At 45.1% G+C, this 24,204-nt stretch overlaps 2 protein-coding genes across 3 annotated transcripts in view; both read right to left on the minus strand.

Moving 5' to 3' along the window:
• The window catches only part of MOB1B (MOB kinase activator 1B), a 244,326-nt gene that overhangs the window by 138,993 nt on the left and 81,129 nt on the right, over positions 1-24,204 (minus strand). The gene's annotated exons all lie outside the window — the stretch shown is intronic.
• Positions 1,077-23,517, minus strand: LOC309540013 (protein FAM47E-like). 2 transcript variants are annotated; one of them, XM_082236586.1, is made up of 8 exons: positions 23,327-23,512; positions 22,667-23,048; positions 17,693-17,856; positions 11,905-12,055; positions 6,382-6,579; positions 5,679-5,822; positions 3,680-3,757; positions 1,078-1,628 (listed from the first exon to the last, which is right to left on the minus strand). In XM_082236586.1, the coding sequence occupies exons 2-8, from the start codon at positions 23,033-23,035 to the stop codon at positions 1,500-1,502; spliced, it is 1,233 nt and encodes a 410-aa protein (XP_082092712.1). In that variant the 5' UTR covers positions 23,036-23,048; positions 23,327-23,512; the 3' UTR covers positions 1,078-1,499. The 2 variants fall into 2 exon arrangements, with proteins under 2 accessions (XP_082092713.1, XP_082092712.1); XM_082236587.1 differs by lacking the exon at positions 5,679-5,822 and having other exon boundaries at positions 1,077-1,628; positions 23,327-23,517.

The following is a 24,204-nucleotide window of genomic DNA, read 5'->3' on the forward strand; positions in this document are numbered from 1 at the left end:
GCCGGAGCGGTACCTACCGTATTTTTTGCTCTATAATATGCACCAGACCACAAGACGCACCTACTTTTTGGAGGAGGAAAACAAGAAAATAAATATTCTGAATCTCAGAAGCCAGAACAGCAAGAGGGATCGCTGCACTGTGAAAGCAGCAATCCCTCTTGCTGTTCTAGCTTCTGGGATAGCTGCACAGCCTGCATTCGCTCCATAAGATGCACACACATTTCCCCTTACTTTTTAGGAGGGAAAAAGTGAGTCTTCTAGAGCAAAAATACTATATTTACTTGCACTTTGCTGTGCTTTCGAACTGCTAGGTTGGCAGGAGCTGGGACCAAGCAGTGGGAGCTCACCCCGTTGCAGGGATTTACACTGCCGACCTTCTGATCAGCAAGCCCTAGGCTCTGTGGTTTAGACCACAGCACCACCTGTGTCCCTTTTGCACCATGAGTAATGCATAAATGCTTAACCTGCCATTCTCTTTGAAGCTGGGAGGCCTGGATTCAAATCCCCTCTCGGCCATGAAGCTCACCTGGTGATTTTGGAGCAGTCATTGCTTAGCCTAACCTACCACACACGGTTATTGTGAGGATTAAATGAAGAAAGGGAGTACTGTGTACTCCACCTTGAGCCCCTTGGCAGTAGTAGACCTTAGCAGTAGTTTCCTGTGGTTACCTAATCACTGTCGTTTCTGCTTTAAAATGCAAAACAGAATTGCCACTGGTTTTTCAACACTATAGCGGGACTACTGCGTTTTGCCTGCATGTACAGCCTGCTGCATTTTCGCCCAAACAAGCAGGCTTGATGCAGCCATGTGGGTTGGGAAGGGTCCGTTCACCTAAAATGCACCATTTCTGGGGTCTTTTCCCCAACTCTCAATCCTTTTCATCACTTTTTAAATTTATGCTGAAGTGCTTTTGTTATTTAAGCACTATTGTGCAATTAGTAATTCTATCTATCTATCTGTCTGTCTATCTATCTATATCTATCTATCATCTATCTGTCTATCATCTATATAGATCTATCTGTCTATTTATCTACGTATCATCTATCTATATCTATCTATCTATCAATCAATCAATCAATCAATCATCTATATCTATTCTAAAGTGTTCTGAAAGGTTTTGCTGGAAGATTTGGGGGAAGAGGATAATTAAAATATTAGTAAAATGGTAGTAACCTGCCCAATAGGAGGATTCCTTTTTTTTAAAAAAAAGATTAATTAGTACAAAAACACTTTCATTTTAAGTGCTGTTGTGAAAACCCTCAAAACGACACCCCACATCTTCTGCCCGGTTCCTTCTTCCCTCCCCAATTCCACTGCCCCCCCAGGACCCCTGGCTCCCTGCTATTGAACCTCAATTCCAGTCCCCCCCCCCTCAAAACCAGCTTGCTCACCCCCACTCCTCCCTCAATCCAGCCAGGCAATCGCTCCAACCACTAGGCTGGCCTACAGTAGACCCACGCTCACTTAGGCCTCCTCTTGATAAGTCCAAGCTTTTATATTAATTCCCCATTGTTGATGCAAAATCTTCTCCGGGCTCTTCACACCTCTGGAGTTCATTCCTGGAGCGTCTCAGGGCCCCCACTCTTGGTCCAGCTGCTGCTTCTACAGTCAGCATCTGCTGCAAGAACTGGATCAAAACACACAGGCTTTGGTTTCTTTTTAAAAAAGGAGCTCTTCACTATTTTCTATAGTGTGTCTTTCACACCTCTCGACTACAACTCCCATCTGGAAGGGGCTGGTGGGGCTGTAGTCTAAAACCTATGGAGGGCACTAAGTTGCTGAAGGCCACTCCAGTGACTACAATCTAATCCTGTGTTTCTCCTTTGTTTGAGAGCCAGTGTGGTGTAGTGGTTAAGAGCGGTAGACTCGTAATCTGGTGAACCGGGTTCGCTTCCCCGCTCCTCCACATGCAGCTGCTGGGTGACCTTGGGCCAGTCACACTTCTGTGAAGTCTCTCAGCCCCACTCACCTCACAGAGTGTTTGTTGTGGGGGAGGAAGGGAAAGGAGAATGTGAGCCGCTTTGAGACTCCTTCGGGTAGTGATAAAGCGGGATAGCAGATCCAAACTCTCTTCTTTTCTAACTTGAGTCTGCAGTAGTTGTTGGACTACAACTCCCATCACCCCTAGCCGACTAGGGGTGATGGCAGCTGTAGTTGAACAACAGCTGGGGACCCATGTTTGAGAAACACCTGCTCCAATATGGTATCTCCTCTGCCCTTTGAAACCCTAAGAGCCATAGGTGCTGACTCCCTGGGGCTCTTGAGTGCCTGAGCACCCACAAAATTCCCCATGAAGGAGCCGGGCACCCACAAATTTCAGCGCCAGGGCCATGCATGCTGCATAGCACCCATGGTCATGGGGTCAAGCTGGTACTCCTGCTATGTATAGACCAGCAAGTGCCAACGTGTTGCACCCCAGAATACAGTTCCCAGCAGAGCCAGCCAGCATGGCTAATGGCCAGGGATGGTGGGAACTGGAGTCCATCAACATCTGGAGGCCGTCCTGTTGACTACCCCTGATGTCGACAATACATGCATTAGATGGACCAAAGGTCTGACTCATGAGGAGACCCTCTTCCTCATAAGGAAGAGCTCTGCTGGACCAAAATCTCATCTGTTCCAACATCCTGTTCTCGCAGTAGGGAACCAGATGCTTATGAGAATCCCTTAAGCAGGAGATGAGCACAATTTTTAAAATTATTACGTATTTTGTAATAATACCCTTCTGAGTAATACCCCTCCCCACCTTCTCCCTATATAGAAGGATCTGGCAACTTCTGTTTCAATGTATCTGAAGAAGTGTGCATGCACACGAAAGCTCATACCAAGAACTAACTTAGTTGGTCTTTAAGGTGCTACTGGAAGGAATTTTTTTTATTTTTACGTATTTTGTGTTTTTCATATTGTAGTTTAAAACAAACAAACAAACAAACAAATAGCAAAAACTTTATATCCTGCCCTCCCTGGCCAAAGTCGGGCTCAGGGCAACTAACATCAAGTATATATGTAACATTAGTATAAAATCAAACAATAATCAAATTACCTCCTAAAAACAGGTCAAAATCAAATTCTAATTAGAAGGCTTTCCGCAGGGCTAGGGTTGGGAACAGTAAGTGCTCATCAGCCCAAGTGTTTACACTGAGCTTATATGGGCCTGTGAGAATTCTGGGAGGCCTCTTTCATATTAGTTCTTATACAAAAAGAAAAGGGGAGTCAGGCTGAGCAGAACAACTCCGTCTTGCAGGCCCTGCGGAAAGATGTCAAATCCCGCAGGGCCCTGGTCTCTTGTGGCAGAGCGTTCCACCAGGACGGGGCCAAGGCCAAAAAGGCCCTGGCCCTGGTCAAGGTGAGCCTAATCTCTCTGTGGCCCAGGATCTCCAAGGTGTTATTATTTGTAGACTGTAAGGTCCTCCGTGGGGCGTACCAGGAGATGCAGTCCCATAGGTACGAGAGGGTCCTAGGCCCTATATGTTGTGATCCGCTCTGAGATCTATGGATGAAGGGCGGTATACGAATTTAATGAACACAATATAAATACTGCTGTCCTGACTTGGGGTTCCCAGTGACTGGTTTTCAGAAGCATTTTCTGGCCCCCAAAACAATGCCTCAGTATATAGAAAACAAGCAACCAAACTTGTTCTTGATCACTGATAATAAATGTGTGTGTTTAAGCCTTACATCTGGGATCCGGTAGCCTTTTCCTTCAAGGAATTCCTTAAAAGCGTACGTTCCATGAAGCTGCATGATCTCCATATCCTGGAAAGTCATTCCAAACCAAAGCATGTTAAGATGCACATTGAGAGAAATTTAAAGAATACCTAGCTAAATATTGTGAGATAAGATAATTAGAAAATTCTTGGAAGTAATAAATAGGACTAGGAGTAGAACAAGAATATGTGGCATTTAATATTAAGGATTTGAATATTAATAAAGGTGAAGAGGTTAGTAAATGAAAGGAGTTAATATTATGAGAAATACGAATTTGGAGAACTGTTATACAGGTGATATAATGAAATTCAGTTAGAGTGGATTCGAGGAAGCCAGTCACCAATATAAAGAGATTTAGGTAGTTAACATTAATGTTCTTTCGTGTTTAGTTTATTGTAGTGAATTGTGTCTTTCTTGGTTGTGTGATGTGTTATGTTTTATTTGTGATAAATGTGGAAAATCAATAAAAAAGTTGGGCAGGGGGGGAAATGCACATTGAGGGACTATTTCCCCCCTCCCTTCCCTCACCCCAGCTCTTTTCTTCTTCCTCACCCCCTCTGCGTCTTTCCCTTTCCCTCACCCCTCCACTGAGTGCGAACACACACAAATATATTATCTGTGTTTCCAGGGGCCCCAAAAGTGGAACACTGGCCTGATGGGGCTAAGCATTCATTATGAGCAGGGCTATGCAGTCAGAGCAGGCATGATTCACAACAGCCCCCATTAAGTTCAATGGCATTAAGTGCCTCGGATGCCAATATAAGCTCCCAAACCAGGCACAAGGATTTTATCTTGACCTACAAAGCCCTAGGGACACGGGTGGCGCTGTGGGTTAAACCACAGAGCCTAGGGCTTGCCGATCAGAAGGTCGGCGGTTCAAATCCCCGCAACGGGTTGAGCTCCCGTTGCTCGATCCCTGCTGCTGCCAACCTAGCAGTTCGAAAGCACGTCAAAGTGCAAGTAGATAAATAGGTACCGCTCCGGCGGGAAGGTAAACGGCGTTTCCATGTGCTGCTCTGGTTTGCCAGAAGTGGCTTAGTCATGCTGGCCACATGACCCGGGAGCTGTACGCTGGATCCCTCAGCCAGTAAAGCGAGATGAGTGCCACAACTCCAGAGTCATCCATGACTGGACCTAATGGTCAGAGGTCCCTTTACCTTCACAAAGCCCTAAACAACTTGGACCTACAAGGCACTACATAGCCATTAATCTGTTGAGGTCCTCCTGGAGTGGCTGCAGCCAACAGATGTGCAAATTAAGTCCACTAGGGGGAGAGCCTTAACTGCAATTGTTAGGGATTCTGCAGGAGGGGGTAACATGTATCTGAGCACAGATCAGACCAAGATATACTATTGAAGGTGGCTGAGATGCTGCTGCTGCCTTTGCGTTCACTTTTCTGGTCCCATTTTGCCATCACCATCATCATTTTTACCCACCTTTCATCCTAAGGTCCCAGTATTCATACATCTTGTGACAGCTAACTGTAGGTCCCTGGTTTGACCATGCTTGTCTACATACGTGATATATATCACTCAGCCTGCACACAGAAGTCCTCCTCCGAGGGCCTTCTGGTGGTTTCGTCACTGCGAGAAGCCAAGTTGCAGAGAACCAAGCAGAGGGCCTTCTTGGTAGTGGCACCCTCCCTGTGGAACCCTTCAGATGTCAAAGAGAAGAACAACTGCCACCAGACTTTTAGAAGACATCTGGAGGCAGCCCTGTTTAGGAAAGTTTTTAATGTTTGGTGGTTTATTGTGCTTTTAATTCTATTGGGAGCCGCCCAAAGTGGCTGTGGGAACCCAGCCAGATGGGCGGGGTATAAATAATAAAATTATTATTATTATTATTATTATTATTATTATTATTATTATTATACATCCCAATGTTACTCTCTCATTGACTGCATGGCTGATGCGGAGTCTTTCACTTGGAAGAAGACACACACACCACACCCCCAAATATTTGGCAATACCTTTTCACCCAATGCCCTCTTTGAATTCCTGGACCTTCTGTCTTTTGCTTTTGGATCTTCTAAAGGTTTCTGTTTCTTCCAAGTCTTTGGGTCCAGGTACCAGGCACCATACCTGATCTTCTCAGACTTGGATTGACAAGATTCCTGAATGATAAGAATAATATTAAAACAATCTCATGTCTAATTGCATTTTTTTAAACGGCATCTCAAACACTGGGTGCCTCCAGACCATGGGTAGGCAAACTAAGGCCCAGGGGCCAGATCCGGCCCAATCGCCTTCTCAATCCGGCCCGCGGATGGTCCGGGAATCAGCGTGTTTTTACATGGGTAGAATGTGTAATTTTTATTTAAAATGCATCTCTGGGTTATTTGTGGGGCCTGCCTGGTGTTTTTACATGAGTAAAATGTGTGCTTTTATTTAAAATGCATCTCTGGGTTATTCGTGGGGCATAGGAATTCGTTCATTTCCCCCCCCCAAAAAAAAATATAGACTGGCCAACCACACGGTCTGAGGGACAGTGGACCGGCCCCCTGCTGACCCCTGCTCCAGACTGTCACCCTTTCGCAAGAGGGATTAGAGCACTTCAGTTCTATGCAACTGAAGCAGATTAAAGCACTCCTTTGCCAGAGCTCTTTGCTTTATCCCAAAGAACAGCATGGCAATTGCAAGATGGCTAAACATAGGAACCCAAGGGTTGCTTACCTTGGAATGGCTATCTTGCTGAGCATCGCTTCTCAGGGTGGTCTGGGGAAATGGCATCCCTAAATACTTCCGCAACTCAGCAGGCAAATAGTTCACCTCCTCGACGCGTATCGGGCCAGACAACGGGGGCTTGGTTTTGTAATTTGTATCAAAGAGGCTTATAATGGTGGCTTCATCAATGTCGTATTTCTCTCCACCCTGGGATGGCAATTCAAATAAAACAGGTATATATTTATATTATTTATAAATATATTCCAACAAAAGGGATATTTATTAACTCGAGTATATTTTCCCCATTCACAATTGCAGATTAGCCTTGGTAAATATCGCTTGATGGAAAAAAAATCATTTTTATCTTTATTTTAGGAATCTTAAGAATCAGTTTTAGGTCTTAACTGCATGAAATCTTGCAAGGAGCGCAACTTACAAAAAGCTTGGGCTCCTAGTGATTCAGAACTTAACCAGTCAAGGATCAGCTGCACCTAAGAAGTTCCCCATCGATCAGCTGGTTGGGACTGATGGCGAGCCCCACAATGGCTGCTTGCAGGCCCAGTTTGGATTCAGATCTATGGGGAACTCCTTAGTGAAGGCAATCCCAGCAGAACTTGCGGTCAGTGCTGGTCAAGGGGGCAGTCCCTAGTACCCTGAACACGCCCAACCTCATCTGATCTCAGAAGCTAAGCAGGATCAGGCCTGGTTAGTAGTTGGATAGGAGTTTTTATGAAGAGCAGTTAAAAAAAATAATTCATTCATTAATTAAAATAAACAAAAGTGGATTCCCTTTTCCCTTTAACGCTGGGAAAATCTCCGGGAGCCCAGGTATGCTTTGAGAAGGTTTAAATTCCTTACATGATATTAGATAATTTATTTAATTTATACACTGCTTAATGTGTTAAAAATATCTCTAAGCAGTGTACAAAAAAACTAAACAACAGCAGACAACTTAAAAGACTACAAATGTTGCATTAATACAAAGTTACTGAATATAAAAATCGGTATCAATTCATTTTCCTTCTGACACAGCCTCCCTCTCAGCCTCTAGGTTCTTGCCAAGGTCCAAACAAACTCTTAGCTCATCCACAAAAGTCTCACGACAAGAAGAGTTGCTGGAAACGGTGGACATCACCCTAATTTGAAACTCTTGATTTGTTTTCTATGGGCAGGCCCAAGGCGGATATCGCTTCCTCAGCTGCCCTGGTGGCGTAGCAAGGTCAGGTGGTACCCAGTGCGGAAAATTTCTTGTCACAAACACACCCCGCATTGAAATCTAGTTGGACTCCCAAGAGACTGCAATTTACTCACAGTATAAAAATACTGGCTGTGATCTATCCATTGTCACTGCCAGGAGTTGTTGAGCATTTTTAGGGAAGGATTGGCCAAAGTTGAGCTTTTTTGGGGGGAGGGTTGACCAAAGTTGTTCTCTCTCTCTCTATCTTTTATTAAAGATTTTCTTGTTTTACAGAAGTAAGTGTAATGTCTCTCGTATTTTTTCCATGTAATATTTTTACAAATCCGTTTCATTTGTTGAGACATTAGGGGGAGAGAAAAAAAGGAGATGGAGGGAGGGAAGATGGGTGGGGGTGGGGTCGGGTGGGGATGTTTCTATTATGCTTAATGTATGTAGGGTTTGGTGTCAGCGTTGCTTGTGCTGTTCACTTGTGTTCCTTTGGTGGCGAGAGAGGTTGGGGTTGGCCTAGGGTGAGGTTGTTTGTTTGTGATTTGCTGTGGTGATCTTTGTTTTTGTGTGTGTCAGTGGAGTGGGTGGGTGTTTTGTATCAGGTTAGCCATACTGATTTGTATGCTGTTGGTGGATTATTGTCATTGTCTTGATGGGCTGTGTATGTGATAAAGGGAAGCCATACCGGGGTAAAGGTGTCTTCTTCTGTTTGTCCCCGTGCCAGTTTCAGTTTATTGGTTAATTTTTCTAGTAGGGCTGTTTCCCATACTATTTGGTACCATTGATCCATGCTTACTCCAGTGTCTGGTTATGGTGTTTCTGGCTGCTGAAAGTAGGTGGGTTATGAGTTCTTTATGGTGTAAATGGGCATTGTTGTCTTGGAAGATGTTTAGTAGGGCCAATTCTGGGGTGATGTCTAAAACTTGCTTAGTTATTTTACATATTTCTCGTGTGGCTGTTGTCCAGAATAGTTAGACTTTGGGGCACTCCCACCACATGTGGAAGTATGTGCCTGTGGAGATGCACCCTCTCCAGCATTTTGGTGAGGTTCCTGGGTGTATTAGCGCTAGTTTTCTTGGTGTTGGCTGAAGTTGTTGAGCTTTTTTTGGGGTTACAGGGTTTGGGTCATGACCTGAGGGAGCTTCTGCCTCTCTCCTTCCCTCCACCCCCCCCCCGCTTGTTTGCTCACCAGCCTCCTTCCCGTCATCTCCCTGCCTGCTTGCATGCCTCCTCCAGCAGCCCGGGAGCGCGGGGCTGTCAAAACAAAGGGGGGAGGGCCACCAAAGGCCGTCGGCAAAGTGGCTCAACTCCCCCCTTGCCCCAATGGTTCGGGGTAGGCAGGAGTCACGGGCAGGTGGCGGGCCGAATGTCACCCCTCTCAGTGATGACACCTGGCGCGGTCCGCACCCACCTTGCTCCACCCCTGAGCTGCCCACAATTGTGTCCCATTCAGATGCCCTCTCCACACCCAGGTCCAGTTACAGCAGGTTTGTTGAGCTTCCCAGGGGCTCCAAAGGGTGGGGAGAGGGGGCCCCTCCACTCACAGCTCTTTCCTCACCCCCGGTCCTCTCTTCCTCCTCCAACTGATATGACTTGATGAGCAACACCTCTCAGGCTGGAGCTTAAACTGTTCTGGATTTTGCTAAAGTTGAAATGCATCAATTTTGACAGGAAAACATGGCAGGAAATGCAAATACAAACATTGCATATTCTGAGAGAAAATAAAAATTTGAAAGTAATTTTAAAACTCACAGATTAATGGGGAAATGGAATGAAAAGGTCTGAAAATAACATGGAACAGAAATGGTCAGATTCACTTATCCCCAGTGCAGAATCACAACAGGAAAGAGAGGAAGCTGCCTTATACTGAGTCAGACTATTGGTCCATCTAACTCAGTGCTGTCTGCACTGACCAGCAGTAGCTCTCCAGGGTTTCAGAGAGGGAAGTATTTCTCAGTGTTACCTGGAGATGTTGGGAATTTACTGTATTTTTCACTCTATAGGACGCACCCTACCATAGGATGCACCTTGTTTTAGAGGGGGAGAACAAGAAAAAAAAATTCTCCCCCTCTCTGCTCAGCACCCCTTCAGCGAAGCGGCAGGAGAAACGGAGCCCCTTCCATTTCTCCTCCCGCTTGGCTGAAGGGGCGCTGCGCAGCTCTCCCTCTGCTGAAGCCAGGAGAGTCTTGCTCTGCCAGCTTCAGCAAAAGGAACGCGAAGCCTCCACAAAGAGCCTTTTTAAAGGCTGCGGAGGGGATACGGGGGGTGGCGTGGCACCGAGAGTCCATCGCTACCCCTGCTGAGCGAAGCCGCGAGCCATGACCGAAAAGCGCTGACTTCCTTCCTTGAAATTCGGCTGGAAAAACAACCCGTGAGTAAACTGAAATTGGAATTTAAGAACTTTTCCTTTGAATTTGAGACGATCGGGGGGTGTGCTAAAAGGAAGTCCGCACCCTCACCTTGTAGACGAGCTAAAGCAACGACGTAAGAACTAAGCTGGAGTGCCTGCCCTGGAAAGGGTGAGTTTGGAAAAGATATTGACTTCCAAGATTGGCAAAAGAGAAAAAGTAATCTTGTGCAGAAGAGTGGAGTTTTGGAAGTTACTTTCTTTGCTGTAAACAACCCCCCCCCCCGGCCCGGGAGCGTCCTACTTTGGAGCCTGTAAGCAAAGAATTTGACAGCTGTCAAAGCTGCCAAACATACAGCTTATAGGAAAAATTGTTACTTAAGATCCTTCTGGATTAAAAGGTGTTACAATTGAACTTAAACTGTTGGAAACAAAGTAATAAAAATAAGAAAGAGGACTGTTGGAAACAACCAGATTCCCTCTAGGGGGAACTCCGTGGAATTACAATGGCTGTGGATGGAAAGGTACTGGCTGAAATCGAAAGGATGGTTTTTCTGGTGGGAACCTTACAAGAGCATATCTCAGAAATGGGTAAACATATAATGACCTTCAATACAGAAACAAGTAGTTCTGCTGACTGTAAGGAGGACTGGAATGAGAAAGAATCCACAGCTGAATCTGAAGTGACAATCAAAGAGAAGGAGACAAAACAAGAGAAAGAGAAAGCAAAGCTGGAAGATACTAACAAGAATTTGACATCTGTGGAATACAAGCAAGGAGACTATTGGATTAAACCTACAACAAATCTACGAAGGAAGCAAAAGACGAATGTGGAGGCCCTGGAAGTTTATGGAATACAGGAATTTAAAATAAAGAAATTCAATTGGGGCCTCCACATTGACTTTGACTCTGACTTTGACTATGATTTGAAAGATCCATGCCTTGTGGAAATTCTTCAGCAGATGAGTGTAAGAGACTATGGATGGACTGTGATAGATCTCTTTCGAGATTTGAGGACCGACATAAAGGATTACAAACAAGACCGGCGGAGAGGGACTGTGAGAGATGGGAGAGCCTCGGACGTGAGGAACCCAGGCTAAGAACTGATATTTTGGACATATATTGGGAAGGGACGCAAATCGGGGATGGGAGGGAGGGAAAGATGTAATTTTAACAACACTCAGGATAATGGAAATTAATTAATATGATCAATATGAAAGATAAAATGGGAAATCGTTGGAAGAAAACTGAGATCCTGCTTAGAACAACCGTATTCTTTTATAAAAGGACTATTATCGAGCTGGTTAAGGTTTTTGAGAAATAACAATTTGCCGATCTAAATTTGGGAATTGGGATGCAAGGGAGGGGGTGGGGGGAAGTCAGAGACCAGGGTTATGAAAACAAGTTTTTTCTTTTCTGAAACTTTATATCTTTTTTTTTGTTTTTGTGTATTTTTTGTCTGTTTGTTTTATTTGTATGTTTGTCTTTAAAAAATGTGAAAACCCAATAAAAAATTTTATAAAAAAAAAAGGAACGCGAAGCCTCCGGAGCGCAGCGGGACCTGCCGCTGCACACCGGAGGCTTCAGGCGGCTATCCCTGAAGCCTGGAGAGTGAGAGTGCGCACCGACCCCTCTCACTCTCCAGGCTTCAGCGAAAGCAACACGAAGCCAAGGAGCGCAGAGGGAGCGCTCCCTCTGCGCTCTGGAGGCTTCGCGTTGCTATCACTGAAGCCAAGGATCCTGAATTCGCTCCATAGGACGCACACACATTTCCCCTTAATTTTTGGAGGGGGGAAAGTGTGTCCTATAGAGCAAAAAATACGGTAATTTTGGACCTTCTGCAATGTATGCAATGCTCTGCCACAGAGTTACAGACCTTCCGGACAAGTCAGTCCTTGCTTTTGCAGTTCCCCACATGCAACACTGAGACATTAATCTGTAGCATAAAACCTACTTTTGGCCTTTCAGCAAGATTGCATGCAGGGATTATTTTGCTCACCAGAGAATCAAACCACCTGCAGAACTCCTTCGCAGCTTGTTTCACGTTCTCGCCGACGGGAGGGACATAGTTCATCCTGGCCTCTCTTTCTCTTGCTGCTATTTCCGTTTTAGTGAACCACTTGTAAGGGTCCTTGCCTTTGGGATCCTTGCTGTTGGAAGCAATTGCAGAACGAAACCATTAACGGTGCAACCAATTCCCTTGTTTGTTTGTTTGTTAAATTTTTGTTAAGTTGTGGGTGAACATATCAGACGACACAGTGATTCTTCAAACAGCTCTTGTTTATTCAGAGGCCAGAACAGAACTGAGCTGAAGGGTTCAGTCAGCCTGCTTATATACAGCTCCAGTACACATAATTGTAACAACTTTCTAAAACTATCCAATCACTGAACGTCACTTTCGATCCCTTATTTGCATAACTATCTACAGTATCCCCCTGCTCTCATAACACTAGAACTTTTTAAAATAGGGGGAGGAGGTAAAAGACCCCTGGAGGGTTAAGTCCACTCAAAGGCGACTATGGGGTTGTGGCGCTCATCTCGCTTCAGGCAGAGGGAGCCGGCGTTTATCCACTGACAGCTTTCTGGGTCATGTGGCCAGCATGAATAAACCGCTTCTGGTGCAATGGGACACTGTGACAAAAACGAGAGTACACAGAAACACCGTTTGCCTTCCTGCCAGAGTGGTACTTATTGATCTACTTGCACTTTGACGTGCTTTCGAACTGCTAGGTTGGCAGGAGCAGGGTCCGAGCAACGGGAGCTCACCCCATCATGGGGATTCCATTTTGCATATTATTGTTCTTCTTCCATATTTGTCCGTTTTTGTCCATAGAATGTTTGTACACAAATAAATCCTTCTATTTACACAATTCTTGTTGTCTATCTATATTCATTTGCAACTACTATTAGTTACATTTGTCATGTTATACATTTTGCTTTTTATTTTTATTATCCAGTAAATTTCTTTGTATTTCATATTATGAGGTTTATTTCAGTTCTACTGGTTTCATTATTTCACCTTATCTTTCCGATATACAACCTAAATTTTCTCCCATGAGAATCAGGCTAATTCAAATTGAAGGCCAGGCGGAATAGCTCTGTCTTACAGGCCCTGCGGAAGGAGATCAAGTCTATGTTTATGTATTTCCTCCACAGTCTAAATGACCCCCCCAATACTGAAGACCTGCCTAGAAGCTTCCTCTGCTGGAAAAATGTTTCCTACCAGTTATCACAACCACCAGTTTTCCCAGTAGTGATGTATGGAAGTGAGAGCTGGACCATAAAGAAAGCTGATTGCCAAAGAATGGATGCTTTTGAATTCTGGTGCTGGAGGAGACTCTTGAGAGTCCCATGGACTGCAAGAAGATCAAACCTCTCCATTCTGAAGGAAATCAGCCCTGAGTGCTCACTGGAAGGACAGATCCTGAAGCTGAGGCTCCAAGACTTTGGCCACCTCATGAGAAGAGAAGACTCCCTGGAAAAGACCCTGATGTTGGGAAAGACGGAGGGCACAAGGAGAAGGGGACGACAGAGGACGAGATGGTTGGATAGTGTTCTCGAAGCTACCTGCATGAGTTTGACCAAACTGTGGGAGGCAGTGGAAGACAGGAGTGCCTGGCATGCTCTGGTCCATGGGGTCACAAAGAGTAGGACACGACTAAACAACAACAAAGGCGGCTGCTCCCCGGGGTTTCAGGAATGAAACAACAACAACAACAATCAGTGAGCCTATGCAGATGGCTGAGCTCTCTCACTCTGCAGCAGCTTGGTCATCTGTATGATGTTGTCAAGCCATTGGAAGGGTTTTATGGCTGCCAATAGCAGAGGTCAAGTGCAGTACAGGCATTTCTCCACTTACTTTGGCCACCTCATGAGAAGAGAAGACTCCCTGGAAAAGACCCTGATGCTGGGAAAGATGGAGGGCACAAGGAGAAGGGGACGACAGAGGACAAGATGGTTGGATAGTGTTGTCGAAGCTACCAGCATGAGTTTGACCAAACTGCGGGAGGCAGTGGAAGACAGGAGTGCCTGGCGTGTTCTGGTCCAGCTGGAGGGAGCAATGCTTCTGAAGACCAGTTGCTGGAAACCAAAGTAGGGGGTAGAGTCCTCAGATCCTTCTTGAGGGTTTCTCACAGGCATCTTGTTGGTCATTGTGAGAAGTGGAAGCTGAAGTAGATGGACCAGTGACCTGATCTAGCAGGCTCTTCTTCTCAGAGGCTACCTGTCATGTACTGAGTTGAATAGGATCCAAACTGCAGCAGTCTGATTGGTCCTAGAACAATAGGATCCAAAATGCAGCAGTCTGATTGGTCCTAGAACAATAGGATCCAAAATGCAGCAGTCTGATTGGTCCTAGAACAATAGGATTCAGAATGCAGCAGTCTGATTGGTCCTAGAACAATAGGATTCAGAATGCAGCAGTCTGATTGGTCCTAGAACAATAGGATCCAAAATGCAGCAGTCTGATTGGTCCTAGAACAATAGGATTCAGAATGCAGCAGTCTGATTGGTCCTAGAACAATAGGATTCAGAATGCAGCAGTCTGATTGGTCCTAGAACAATAGGATCCAAAATGCAGCAGTCTGATTGGTCCTAGAACAATAGGATCCAAAATGCAGCAGTCTGATTGGTCCTAGAACAATAGGATTCAGAATGCAGCAGTCTGATTGGTCCTAGAACAATAGGATCCAAAATGCAGCAGTCTGATTGGTCCTAGAACAATAGGATCCAAAATGCAGCAGTCTGATTGGTCCTAGAACAATAGGATTCAGAATGCAGCAGTCTGATTGGTCCTAAAACAATGCAGCAGTATGATTGGTCGGCAGGAGCCACCCAATCCAGCTCCAGATAGAAGTGAATCTACAACCTGATTGGCCTACAGGAGAATTCCGGAATTAGCCAATCACATGCAGCCCATTGTGTAAATAATGTATATAAGCGGATACTTTGAGGGGACTTCCATTCCCTCCTCACCACTATGAACTGAATAAAGAGCATGAAATCCACCCTCAACTCTGAGTATATTTCACTACCGTTTTCTCTTTCTCCAGCTGATTGCCAGCTCTTGCATAGGACTTTGCAGGTGCCACCAATCAACTGATCAGTGCTGCCTGCACTGGACCCATTGAACTCCACAAGGTGGCATTCAAGAGCCAGGCAGTGCATCTGTGGTTCAAGTTTTACACTGGCCTTCAGACAGACTGAACCAACCTTAAGCACAGCAAAATTACACGCTGCAGCAAATCTATGTGGAAAATGTATGTCCTTGTGCTGTAAAGCAGGGTGACCGAGGGCAACTTCAAGGGGGCAGAGGAACCTTCCCTGCACCTCACTGCCCATCTCCCCACAAGTGCTTTGCCCCTGGTGTTTTTCTCTTAATATGGTTCTGAGACCAGAAGTAATCCTTGACAGGAGAAAACACATTTGGGGTGAAACAATTTCAGGGGAAGTCAGGCAGGGGAACGTGAACAGAAACATCTGGAGATGCCTTCTACCATGTCGGACCACTGGTCCATATAGCTCCATATTGTCTGCCACATTATGGTTGTCCGTAAAGTAGATCAAAAATAAGCCAGAACATTTATCGTAGAAAAAGTCATGGGATTTCAGCAGGAAGTTGTGGGGTGTGCAGTTACTGGAAATGGACCACCCCTAAAACTTGGCACATGCCCCTATAAGGAAAAAAATAGACAAGACCTGTGCTGGGCCCAGGGGTAACCCGTGAAACGCAGTCCAGGACGGGTCCAGAATCGGGAGATTCCGCTAGGAGTCAGTCCGACAGGGCCAAGGCAGGACACGAGGCAGGAAACCAGGCAAGGACAGGGGCAGAATCTAACATACAACAATGTTGCTCCCGCAACCTGGGACGGGGTCCGACAGCCTTTTATCTTTGTCGGGGTAGCGGCTGGTCCTGATCCCCCGGCGACTCACCTCCTTGTCTCGCCTGAAGGTGAGCACTCCTCCTGCGAGTACTCAGGTCTCTCCTTCTCTCAAACCTTAGTCTCTGCAGCTCGGGAGACGTCAGTGGGTTACTAGACCCAGAGGCCGCCTCAACCTCCCATGACCCAACCGGTAGTGGAGCAGCTGTAAGTGATTGTCCAGCTGGAGGCAACGAGGTAATCCCCGCATCTGGAGCCAGGGCAGGCTCAGGTCCCTGACTCGGCCCAGCTGGTGCTTGTTGCAGGGGAACCTGTGCAGACTGGGACTCTTCAGGATCAGGCCCCAGACTTGGTTCAGATGATGCCTGAGGCAAAGGATCTGCTGCAGACTGAGTCTCCTCTGGTTCCGAGTCTGAGCCCAAGTCCCAGGCCACCACATGGCCTAACCGTGTAAACTGCTTCATAGTTCCCAGCAGTCCCTCAGGGTCTTGTTCCAGGTGTTGGGTGTGCAACAGAGACAGACCTTACTTTTATTTGAGCAAGATGGGAAGCAGGTGGAGAGTGTAAAGAGAGTGCAACTGTTGAATAATAATAGGGTATATGGGGGGTTTTGTGTTCAGATTAGTTTTGAGTTAGTGTGCATGTGAATGGTTTTGGTGATTGTGTTATTATTATATGTGCGCTTTTAGGTAGTATTTGTGAGATTTTCCAGATGATACATATATTGTAATTATGTTCCCTTTTCATAATTGTATCTTGATGCTTTGTGTACAATTTGAATTTGTGGCTCTTATTTATGTTACTTATGTACATTGTTTTCAGATATCTTTGTTGCTTAATCACGTTTCTTATAGCGCAACTATAGGAGGAGGACGACAAAGAGTATTGTTTTGTATTGTATGTGGAATTTGTACATTTTTTTCTATGGGGATGTGTAAACCGCTTAGAGATTTGTCTTGAAATACGAAGTGGTATACAAGGTAGGTAGGTAGGTAGATAGATAGATAGATAGATAGATAGATAGATAGATAGATAGATAGATATAGACAGACAGATAGACAGACAGACAGACAGACAGACAGACAGACAGATAGATAGATGATAGGAAGTGGAATCACATATGACTGTCCCAATAGCATCTCAAGAACAAATCATCATGTTATTTAGAGGAGCCGATAATCTGTCAAGTATCACAGGACCCTTGTTTTTTGCTGTCCACATTATTAGGTGCTGCAGCTAAGGGATAACGAACCTCATTTAACCAACAAGCTTAAGTCTAATTAATGCATGAAGGAGTTAATACCATAGAGCAAGCTGTCCTGCCAGGCTTTATTCACCTTAGGCGGGACTAGGCAATCAAGCCTTTGCTTCCCTTCAGTCAGCCTGAGGAGCTCAGCCTGTGAAGGGGCTAAGCTGGTTCCTCCAGCTTAGCCACATGGCTCTCACAAGCCACTCTTGAGTTCCTATCCAATAATTTAGGAACTTTCACCACTAAGCAAAGTAACTAAGCAAAGTTTTACTGCCTATGCAGCTTTTCCTTAATGCTGTAAGGAAAAGCATTTGAAACATTGGAAGAAGTTGTAAGTAAACAAATTTTAACCTACCTGTGTTTTTTTCTGTGCTAGGGGAAGAGGGAAGTTTTGGAACTCACAAGGATATATTTTAAAGGACTAGCAGCCTATATTTCCCCACTTTACTTTGCCACTTATTTCATTATTTTAATTCTCTGCTGGAGTTCTCCCTTGGTGAGAGAACCTGCCCCAAACATGGATCTTGGCATTCAGGGAATTCTGGCTTATATATGGTACCTATATTTTCCTTACCACCACTGCCATCATTATTTCAGTACCTTCATCCTTTCAGAAGCAACCCATCATGCTCTTTTGCTGTGTCATCCCTGACACTCACCAGCCAATGAGCATGGCCCCCGATTGCTTCTTTCTTTTGTCCTCCAACTGAGATGGAACTGCAGAGGGAACTGGGTGCTCCTGTGTAATGTCAGCATCAGCAACAACATCTTCATTCATCGGAAGCATCTCTGGGTCCAAGATGCTTAGAACTTCCTTGAAAAGCTAAGAATAAAACAAGCCAGAAATAATTCCTCACTGTAAATGGAACAAGAGTGTGGCTTCCTTGGACAACATTTGAGCCAGCCCTTGTTGAGGTATCAGTCGCTGGCTTTTATTTTACTTTTATTTATTTAAAAGGATTCATATACTCCTTAAAATTTGGGGGGGAAAGTCTGTGATGCATTACATTCCTCTTTGTTTATTTGCACAAAATTTGCACACAGGTTGTAGGATGTTGCTGTTTATTGGGCATTGCCATTCATCATTATGTGAGACGGGATGTACCTGCCCAACCCAATATTTTTCCAAGTTGGCACCCCTGGGGGACAACTCTTTTTAAAATTAAGGATAAATTGATTGCACTACGGCAGAATCATAGGAAATGTGGAGATCACCATAGGAAATATTTTATAGAAGTTCACCACCAGTGCAGGGATGGATGATGAAGGCAGTATGAACCTTACCAGAGTAAGTGGTCCAAGCATGACACTATTATGATGAGTCACGAGAATGAGTCATCAATGCTAGATCACCCTCTCCTGGGACAGATGAGAACAGCAAGCCTGGAGTGTGACCTCCTACAGGCGTTGGACCAAGGACGTGTGGGGACAGTCCCAGGCTTGCTGATAGACCTGGGAACCACGATATGGAAATTAAGTGGCACTTATAATGCATAGCAATGTTTTCTGCTTGATGTTTCAGTTTTGTACCTAGTAAGACAATTTGAATGCATTTATCAGTTCTTTGACCTTGAAAGGAGTTCACAGATCAGTTTCATTCAATTCTGGGGGACAGATGTCAGAATATACTTCGCCATTAAGAAATTGTGAATTAAAAACTTGTTTAAAAGAAACCTTCCACTTACCAGCCATAATATGTGCATCAACCTCAGCTTTCCATTGCTCAGATTTTTATGCTACTAAGGCCCAGAATTTAACTGCATCGCTCCCAACTGCAGCTTGTTCCAGTTCTTGGCAAAGTTGTTTGCAACAAAGCACATTTTTACTTTTAGCAAATGTTTGTATTTCCTTCCTTGTTGCGCCATTTCTATTACCCATGTTTCATTTCCCAATTGTCTAGTCTGCCTTGCTAATCTATTTAGCTCCTGTTTCTTTTTCCTTCATTCCTCATCAGGAATCCCTCAGCTGGGAAGGGAGGCTTCCTGTTGCCTAACTGAGAGATCCCTCCCCCCCTCCTTCTTGCACGCAAGCTCTGATAGGCAGCTGAAGCCTCCCTTCACAGCTGTGAGATCCCTGCCCTGCTCCTGCTTGCACGCAAGTAGGAGTTGGGAGACTGCTCCGATAGGCAGCATGAAGCCTCCCTTCGCAGCTTAGTTGCTGGGGTCAGGGAAGGTGGAGGCAGCCCGGAAGCTGCATCTTACAGCCCCTGCACCACCATCATATGGGGACTTCTGAGCAGCTCCTGGAGCCAGCCAGAGCCAACTGCTCCAGGCTGCTGAGACTGCCGCTGCTGCGTTTCCCGGGGACATTAGATGAAATCCGGGGACATTCCGGGGATGGAATTTGTCCAGGGACTTATTTGCAAATCCGGGGACTGTCCCTGGGAAATGGGGACATCTGGTAACCATATCTCAGGAGGAAGGGATTTTGTGCCTCTGGTGATATGTATACCACCTTAGCTGACTTGGGGTGAAGGAGACATATTTTGCAATTCTGCCTCAGGTTGTATATTAGAGGAAACAGCAGAGAACATGTGGATGTCATGAGACATTTGCACTAAATGCTGTTGAATTTTCATGAGGATGTTTTTTTTAATTCACGAACTGATACGGAAATGTGGAAAACTGAAGACTGGAAAAATGAGAAACTGAGAGAAACCAAAAGTGACAGACTCTCCCATCCCTATCTAATGTAAGATCCAGCCACCAGCATGGTGTATAAATTTTGGTCTGTTGTCTTTAAAGAAATAGAATCAATCTGTAGTATGAAAATTGTACAATCCCCTCTCTTAGTTCTGCTGGGGAATATAGATGAATCAAATCAGCAATTATGCAACAGGGGATGCTTAATCTATATTGTAGCCGCTGTGGGCCTTATAATTGCCAAACATTGATATTCTGCCATGGGACTGTCATTTGACTCTTGGTATATGCAATGGTCATTTGGATATTGTGAGTACAGTGGTACCTCGGGTTAAGTATTTAATTCGTTCTGGAGGTCCGTACTTAACCTGAAACTGTTCTTAACCTGAAGCATCACTTTAGCTAATGGGGCCTCCAGCTGCTGCCGCACCGCCGGAGCCCGAAAGTTCTTAACCTGAAGCACTATTTCTGGGTTAGTGGAGTCTGTAACTTGAAGCATATGTAACCTGAAGCGTATGTAACCTGAGGTACCACTGTATTATGTTTTTAAAAAGGAAATTTAAGGGATTTTCCAAGGAAATGGCAAACCTTGATTAGATGAGGGTTGGAATACAGGCTGGCATCTTGATGCCAACAACATTCTACAGTTGCTGCTGCTGGTGGGGAAATATTTGCATCTGTGAGCAGGACCACAAGAAAATCCCATTCGGAAGCTGCCAAAACTTCTTTCTACAAACAAGCATAGATGTAAGGAAACTTCTCAGAAATGCATTAGAAATAATGGAGCTCATTGTGAGCTGGGCCTATGATCCTTATAAACAAAATTCAGGAAAATGCATAGGAATAATGATAGCCTTTCAGCTTGAACCACAAACTGTGCCAAGGGAGTGATGGCTTCAGTTTCGGGTTGGCTTCAGTCTATTATGAGCATGGTTCTTTGATGCCCCTTGCAACATCAGTAAAAGTCCCCTGCAGTAAGAACCCTGTTCCTCAACCATATTTGTGAGGTGTGAGAGCCCGAAAAGGGAAGTTCCTCTCATTTGTATTTTACAGAGAATCCCCTGTTGGTATCGGGTGAGAGATATAGCAAACAATGTCGGTGGTGCACAGCAGATTATTCCTTTCACTAACTCACCTTCAGTGGTGAAATCTCAGTGGTAAAGCATCTTGCTTTGCATGCAAATTGTGATTACAGTGGTGCCTCGCAAGACGAAATTAATTCGTTCCACAAGTCTCTTCGTCTTGCGAGTTTTTTGTCTTGCGAAGCATGGTTTCCCATAGGAATGCATTGAAAATCAATTAATGCGTTCCTATGGAGACTGCCTTCAGACCAGGTCCGGGGACAGTCTGTCCCCGGACCTCTTCTGAAGGCAGGCCGGGGGGGAGAACGGCAAGCTCAGGGGACAGAGGTGAAGGGGCAGCGCTCCTTCGCCTCTTTCCTCGAACCTCTTCTGTAGGCAGGCGGGGGGAGAACGGCTTTTCTTCCCACCGCCAGCCTTCAGAAGGCTGTTCTGAAGGGTGGGGGTGGGAAGAAAAGCCCTTCTCCCCCCACCGGACTTCAAAAGAGCTGCGGGAAGTCCGGCGGGGGGCCAAGGGATTCCCTCCCAGCCGCCCGCCTTTAGAAGCGCTTCGCTGCTTTCCGCGGGGGGCCAAGGGATTCCCTTGAAGTCCGGCTGTCCCAGAGATTTCCCTATGGGCTTTCGTCTTGCGAAGCAAGCCCATAGGGAAATTCGTTTTGCGAAGCGCCTCCAAAACGGAAAACCCTTTCGTCTAGCGGGTTTTCCGTCTTGCGAGGCGTTCGTCTTGCGGGGTACCACTGTACATGTTTTCTCATTCGCTGGCCTGTGCCCCTTTGGGTGGAAGGAGGGAATATAATGTTATAATATCATCATCCAAATCAAATACCAGCAAATTTAAGCTGTGCAATTAAATGTGACCTGTAGCTCTTGCAAACAATCCCACTTCCCCAAAGGACTAGACTGTTTGCAAGAAGGAAAGTGATAGAAAAAGGCAATGGAAAGTGTGGATAGTGCCTGCTTCAACACAATGTCATTTAAGTTGCCCACAAACTGATCAGGATGCATGCGCAATAAACAAGTGAGCTGGAAACAGCCTGTGTCACAATTAGGGACAGGCAAATCTGTCAAGTTGATTTTCTCTCAGTTTCTTATTTTTCCAATCTTCTCCACATTTCCACATCTGTCTGCAACTTTTTAAAAAGAGTCCTCATTAATATTTGTCAGCAGCTTGCTTTAAATTTCTCCTAATGTATACAATTTTCTATACGGCTTTGCCTAATACTGTATAATGCATTTTTGCATGACGTTTTAATTAACAGATCCACTTTTATGCATGCATTTAGTACAGTGGTACCTCAGGTTAAGAACTTAATTTGTTCTGCAGGTCCGTTCTTAACCTGAAACTGCTCTTAACCTGAGGTACCACTTTAGCTAATGGGGCCTCTCGCTGCCATTGTGCAATTTCTGTTCTCATCCTGAAGCAAAGTTCTTAACCTGAGGTACTATTTCTGGGTTAGCGGAGTCTGTAACCTGAAGCGTCTGTAACCCGAAGTACCACTGTACATGCATTTTTCTACACATTGCTTGTTCAGAAAACTGCCTTTAAAAATTAAGAGAATGGTAGTTTTACCATGTGTTGGGTGAATGTCAAAGTGGGTTTCATTTCATGTGTTGCTGCAGGAAGTGCGCATTAGGTAGATTTGCCTTTCTATGTGACCTGAAACAAAATCCTCCCCCATTCGTCCTGTTGTTTAGTGGGAATCTCCTTTCTTGTAACTTGAAGCTATTGGTTCGAGTCCTAACCAGGAGAAAAGAAACTTCCTCATCCATCTTCCATGTGACAGCCCTTAAGATATTTGCAGATGGCTACCATATCTTCATATGATTTGTTTATTTCATTTACATTGTTTACTTCATTTAGATTTGTTTCAGTATTAGCTGAAATAATTTTTGCACAAATGCTGAACCTTACCTCTGGGGGAATGCTTTCCTCTAGATGAGGGTAGAGGGCTAAGGGGTGCTGGCTAAGGCAATATTCAATCTGAGCAATGTAGTCCCTTCTGGCTTGCAGATTTGGGCTGATTTTGGAGGTCTTCGTCTGGGGCTTGGTTAACATCCCTTTGGCCCTCTGTTGCATTTTGCCTGGGTCCTCAGGTTTACTAGGGAGAATAATAGGGGTGAGCCCCTTTGGGCGTCGGATGACAATGTTGTCACAAGGAGGAGGGAAACCGTCCCTGAAATCGTCCAAGCCATTTTTCAGGAAACGCCAGCGCTGGCCGTTTAAGGAATCCAAAAGCCCGGATTTGTTAAGGGAGCGCTTTTGAAAGCATTTAAAGGGCATTTTCTCCTTGCATCTGGAAAACAACAACACTATGTTAATAATAAATAATAATAAATAATAATAATAATAATAATAATAATAATAATAATAATAATAATAATAATAATAAATACATGGTTCCAACCACCAAACTTGCAGTATCAAACTGAAGTTTGTAGATTATGTTTACAATGTAAAAAGATGGAATTTACCACACAACCCCAGGCCATATTTCTATGGGGCTTAGACCGGGTATGTTTTCTTAGAACTACAACTGTTCTTAGCTAAAATTGCAATTGGAAGAATACATACCAGCAGGTGAAAGTAGCAAAATTCCACACAAAATCTGGCACCTAAGACGTGTGCAAATATTGCAACATTGGGTGGCTGGCTTCAGAGTTTTCACAAAGCAGCAAATCTTTGCCTCCCGGTAGAAAGGAGACAACTGAGTGCCGTTAAGCATGTGTGCTTGGTGTGTTAGGGCTTGGTTGTTGTGGCAACCGAACTCTGCAGAGCTGGTTCATTCACAGCAGCAAATTTTCTACAGGCGAGGGACGAAGAGGATTTACCCGCCTTTTATGCTGTAAGGAGGTGAAATATACTCAGAGTCGCAAAGTGATTTCATGCTCTTTATTCAGCTCATAGTGGTGAGGAGGAATGAATGAATGTCCCCTCCCAGTATCTGCCTTATATACATTATTTACACAATGGGCTGCACATGATTGGCTAATTCCAGAATTCTACTGTAAGCCAATCAGGTTGTGGATTCACTTCAATCTGGAACAGGATTGGGTGGTTCCTGCCAACCAATCATGCTGCTGCATTGTTCCAGGGCCAATCAGACTGCTGCATTCTGAATCCTATTGTTCTAGGACTAATCAGACTGCTGCAATTTGGATCCTATTGTTCTCAGTACATAACACCCCTCCCCTCTAAGTTCCAGTCCTGCCCGGGAGGTCGCATTCATAGTCCTCAAGGTATGCCGGTGGCCTACGTGTGCGTTGCGGCCTGTGGTGTTCCCTGGTCTGGGGTTCAGGTTCTGGCTCGTGTTCCAAGGGTGCTGGCTGTGATGGGGTTGTTTGGTCTGGTGCAACCGGCTCGCTCAGTCGTGGTTCTGGTTCTGGTGTCCTTTCGGCCTCACGGGTCCTCTCTGTATTTACTGATTCTGCCTCTCCTGCTGGCCCCTCTTG

This window comes from Podarcis vaucheri, assembly GCF_965113315.1.
Source record: "Podarcis vaucheri genome assembly, chromosome: 9".
NCBI classification, from domain to species: Eukaryota; Metazoa; Chordata; class Lepidosauria; order Squamata; family Lacertidae; genus Podarcis; species Podarcis vaucheri.

Excerpts from the sequence above, each read along its gene's own strand:
- LOC309540013 (XM_082236586.1), bottom strand. The coding sequence starts at position 23,035 with ATGCCCTTTAAATGCTTTCAAAAGCGCTCCCTTAACAAATCCGGGCTT. Across the intron at positions 12,056-17,692 it reads GGGGCCATGCTCATTGGCTG|CAAGGATCCCAAAGGCAAGG; the intron begins GTGAGTGTCAGG and ends TGCTTCCAACAG. Across the intron at positions 3,758-5,678 it reads AGAGGGCATTGGGTGAAAAG|GATATGGAGATCATGCAGCT; the intron begins GTATTGCCAAAT and ends ATGACTTTCCAG.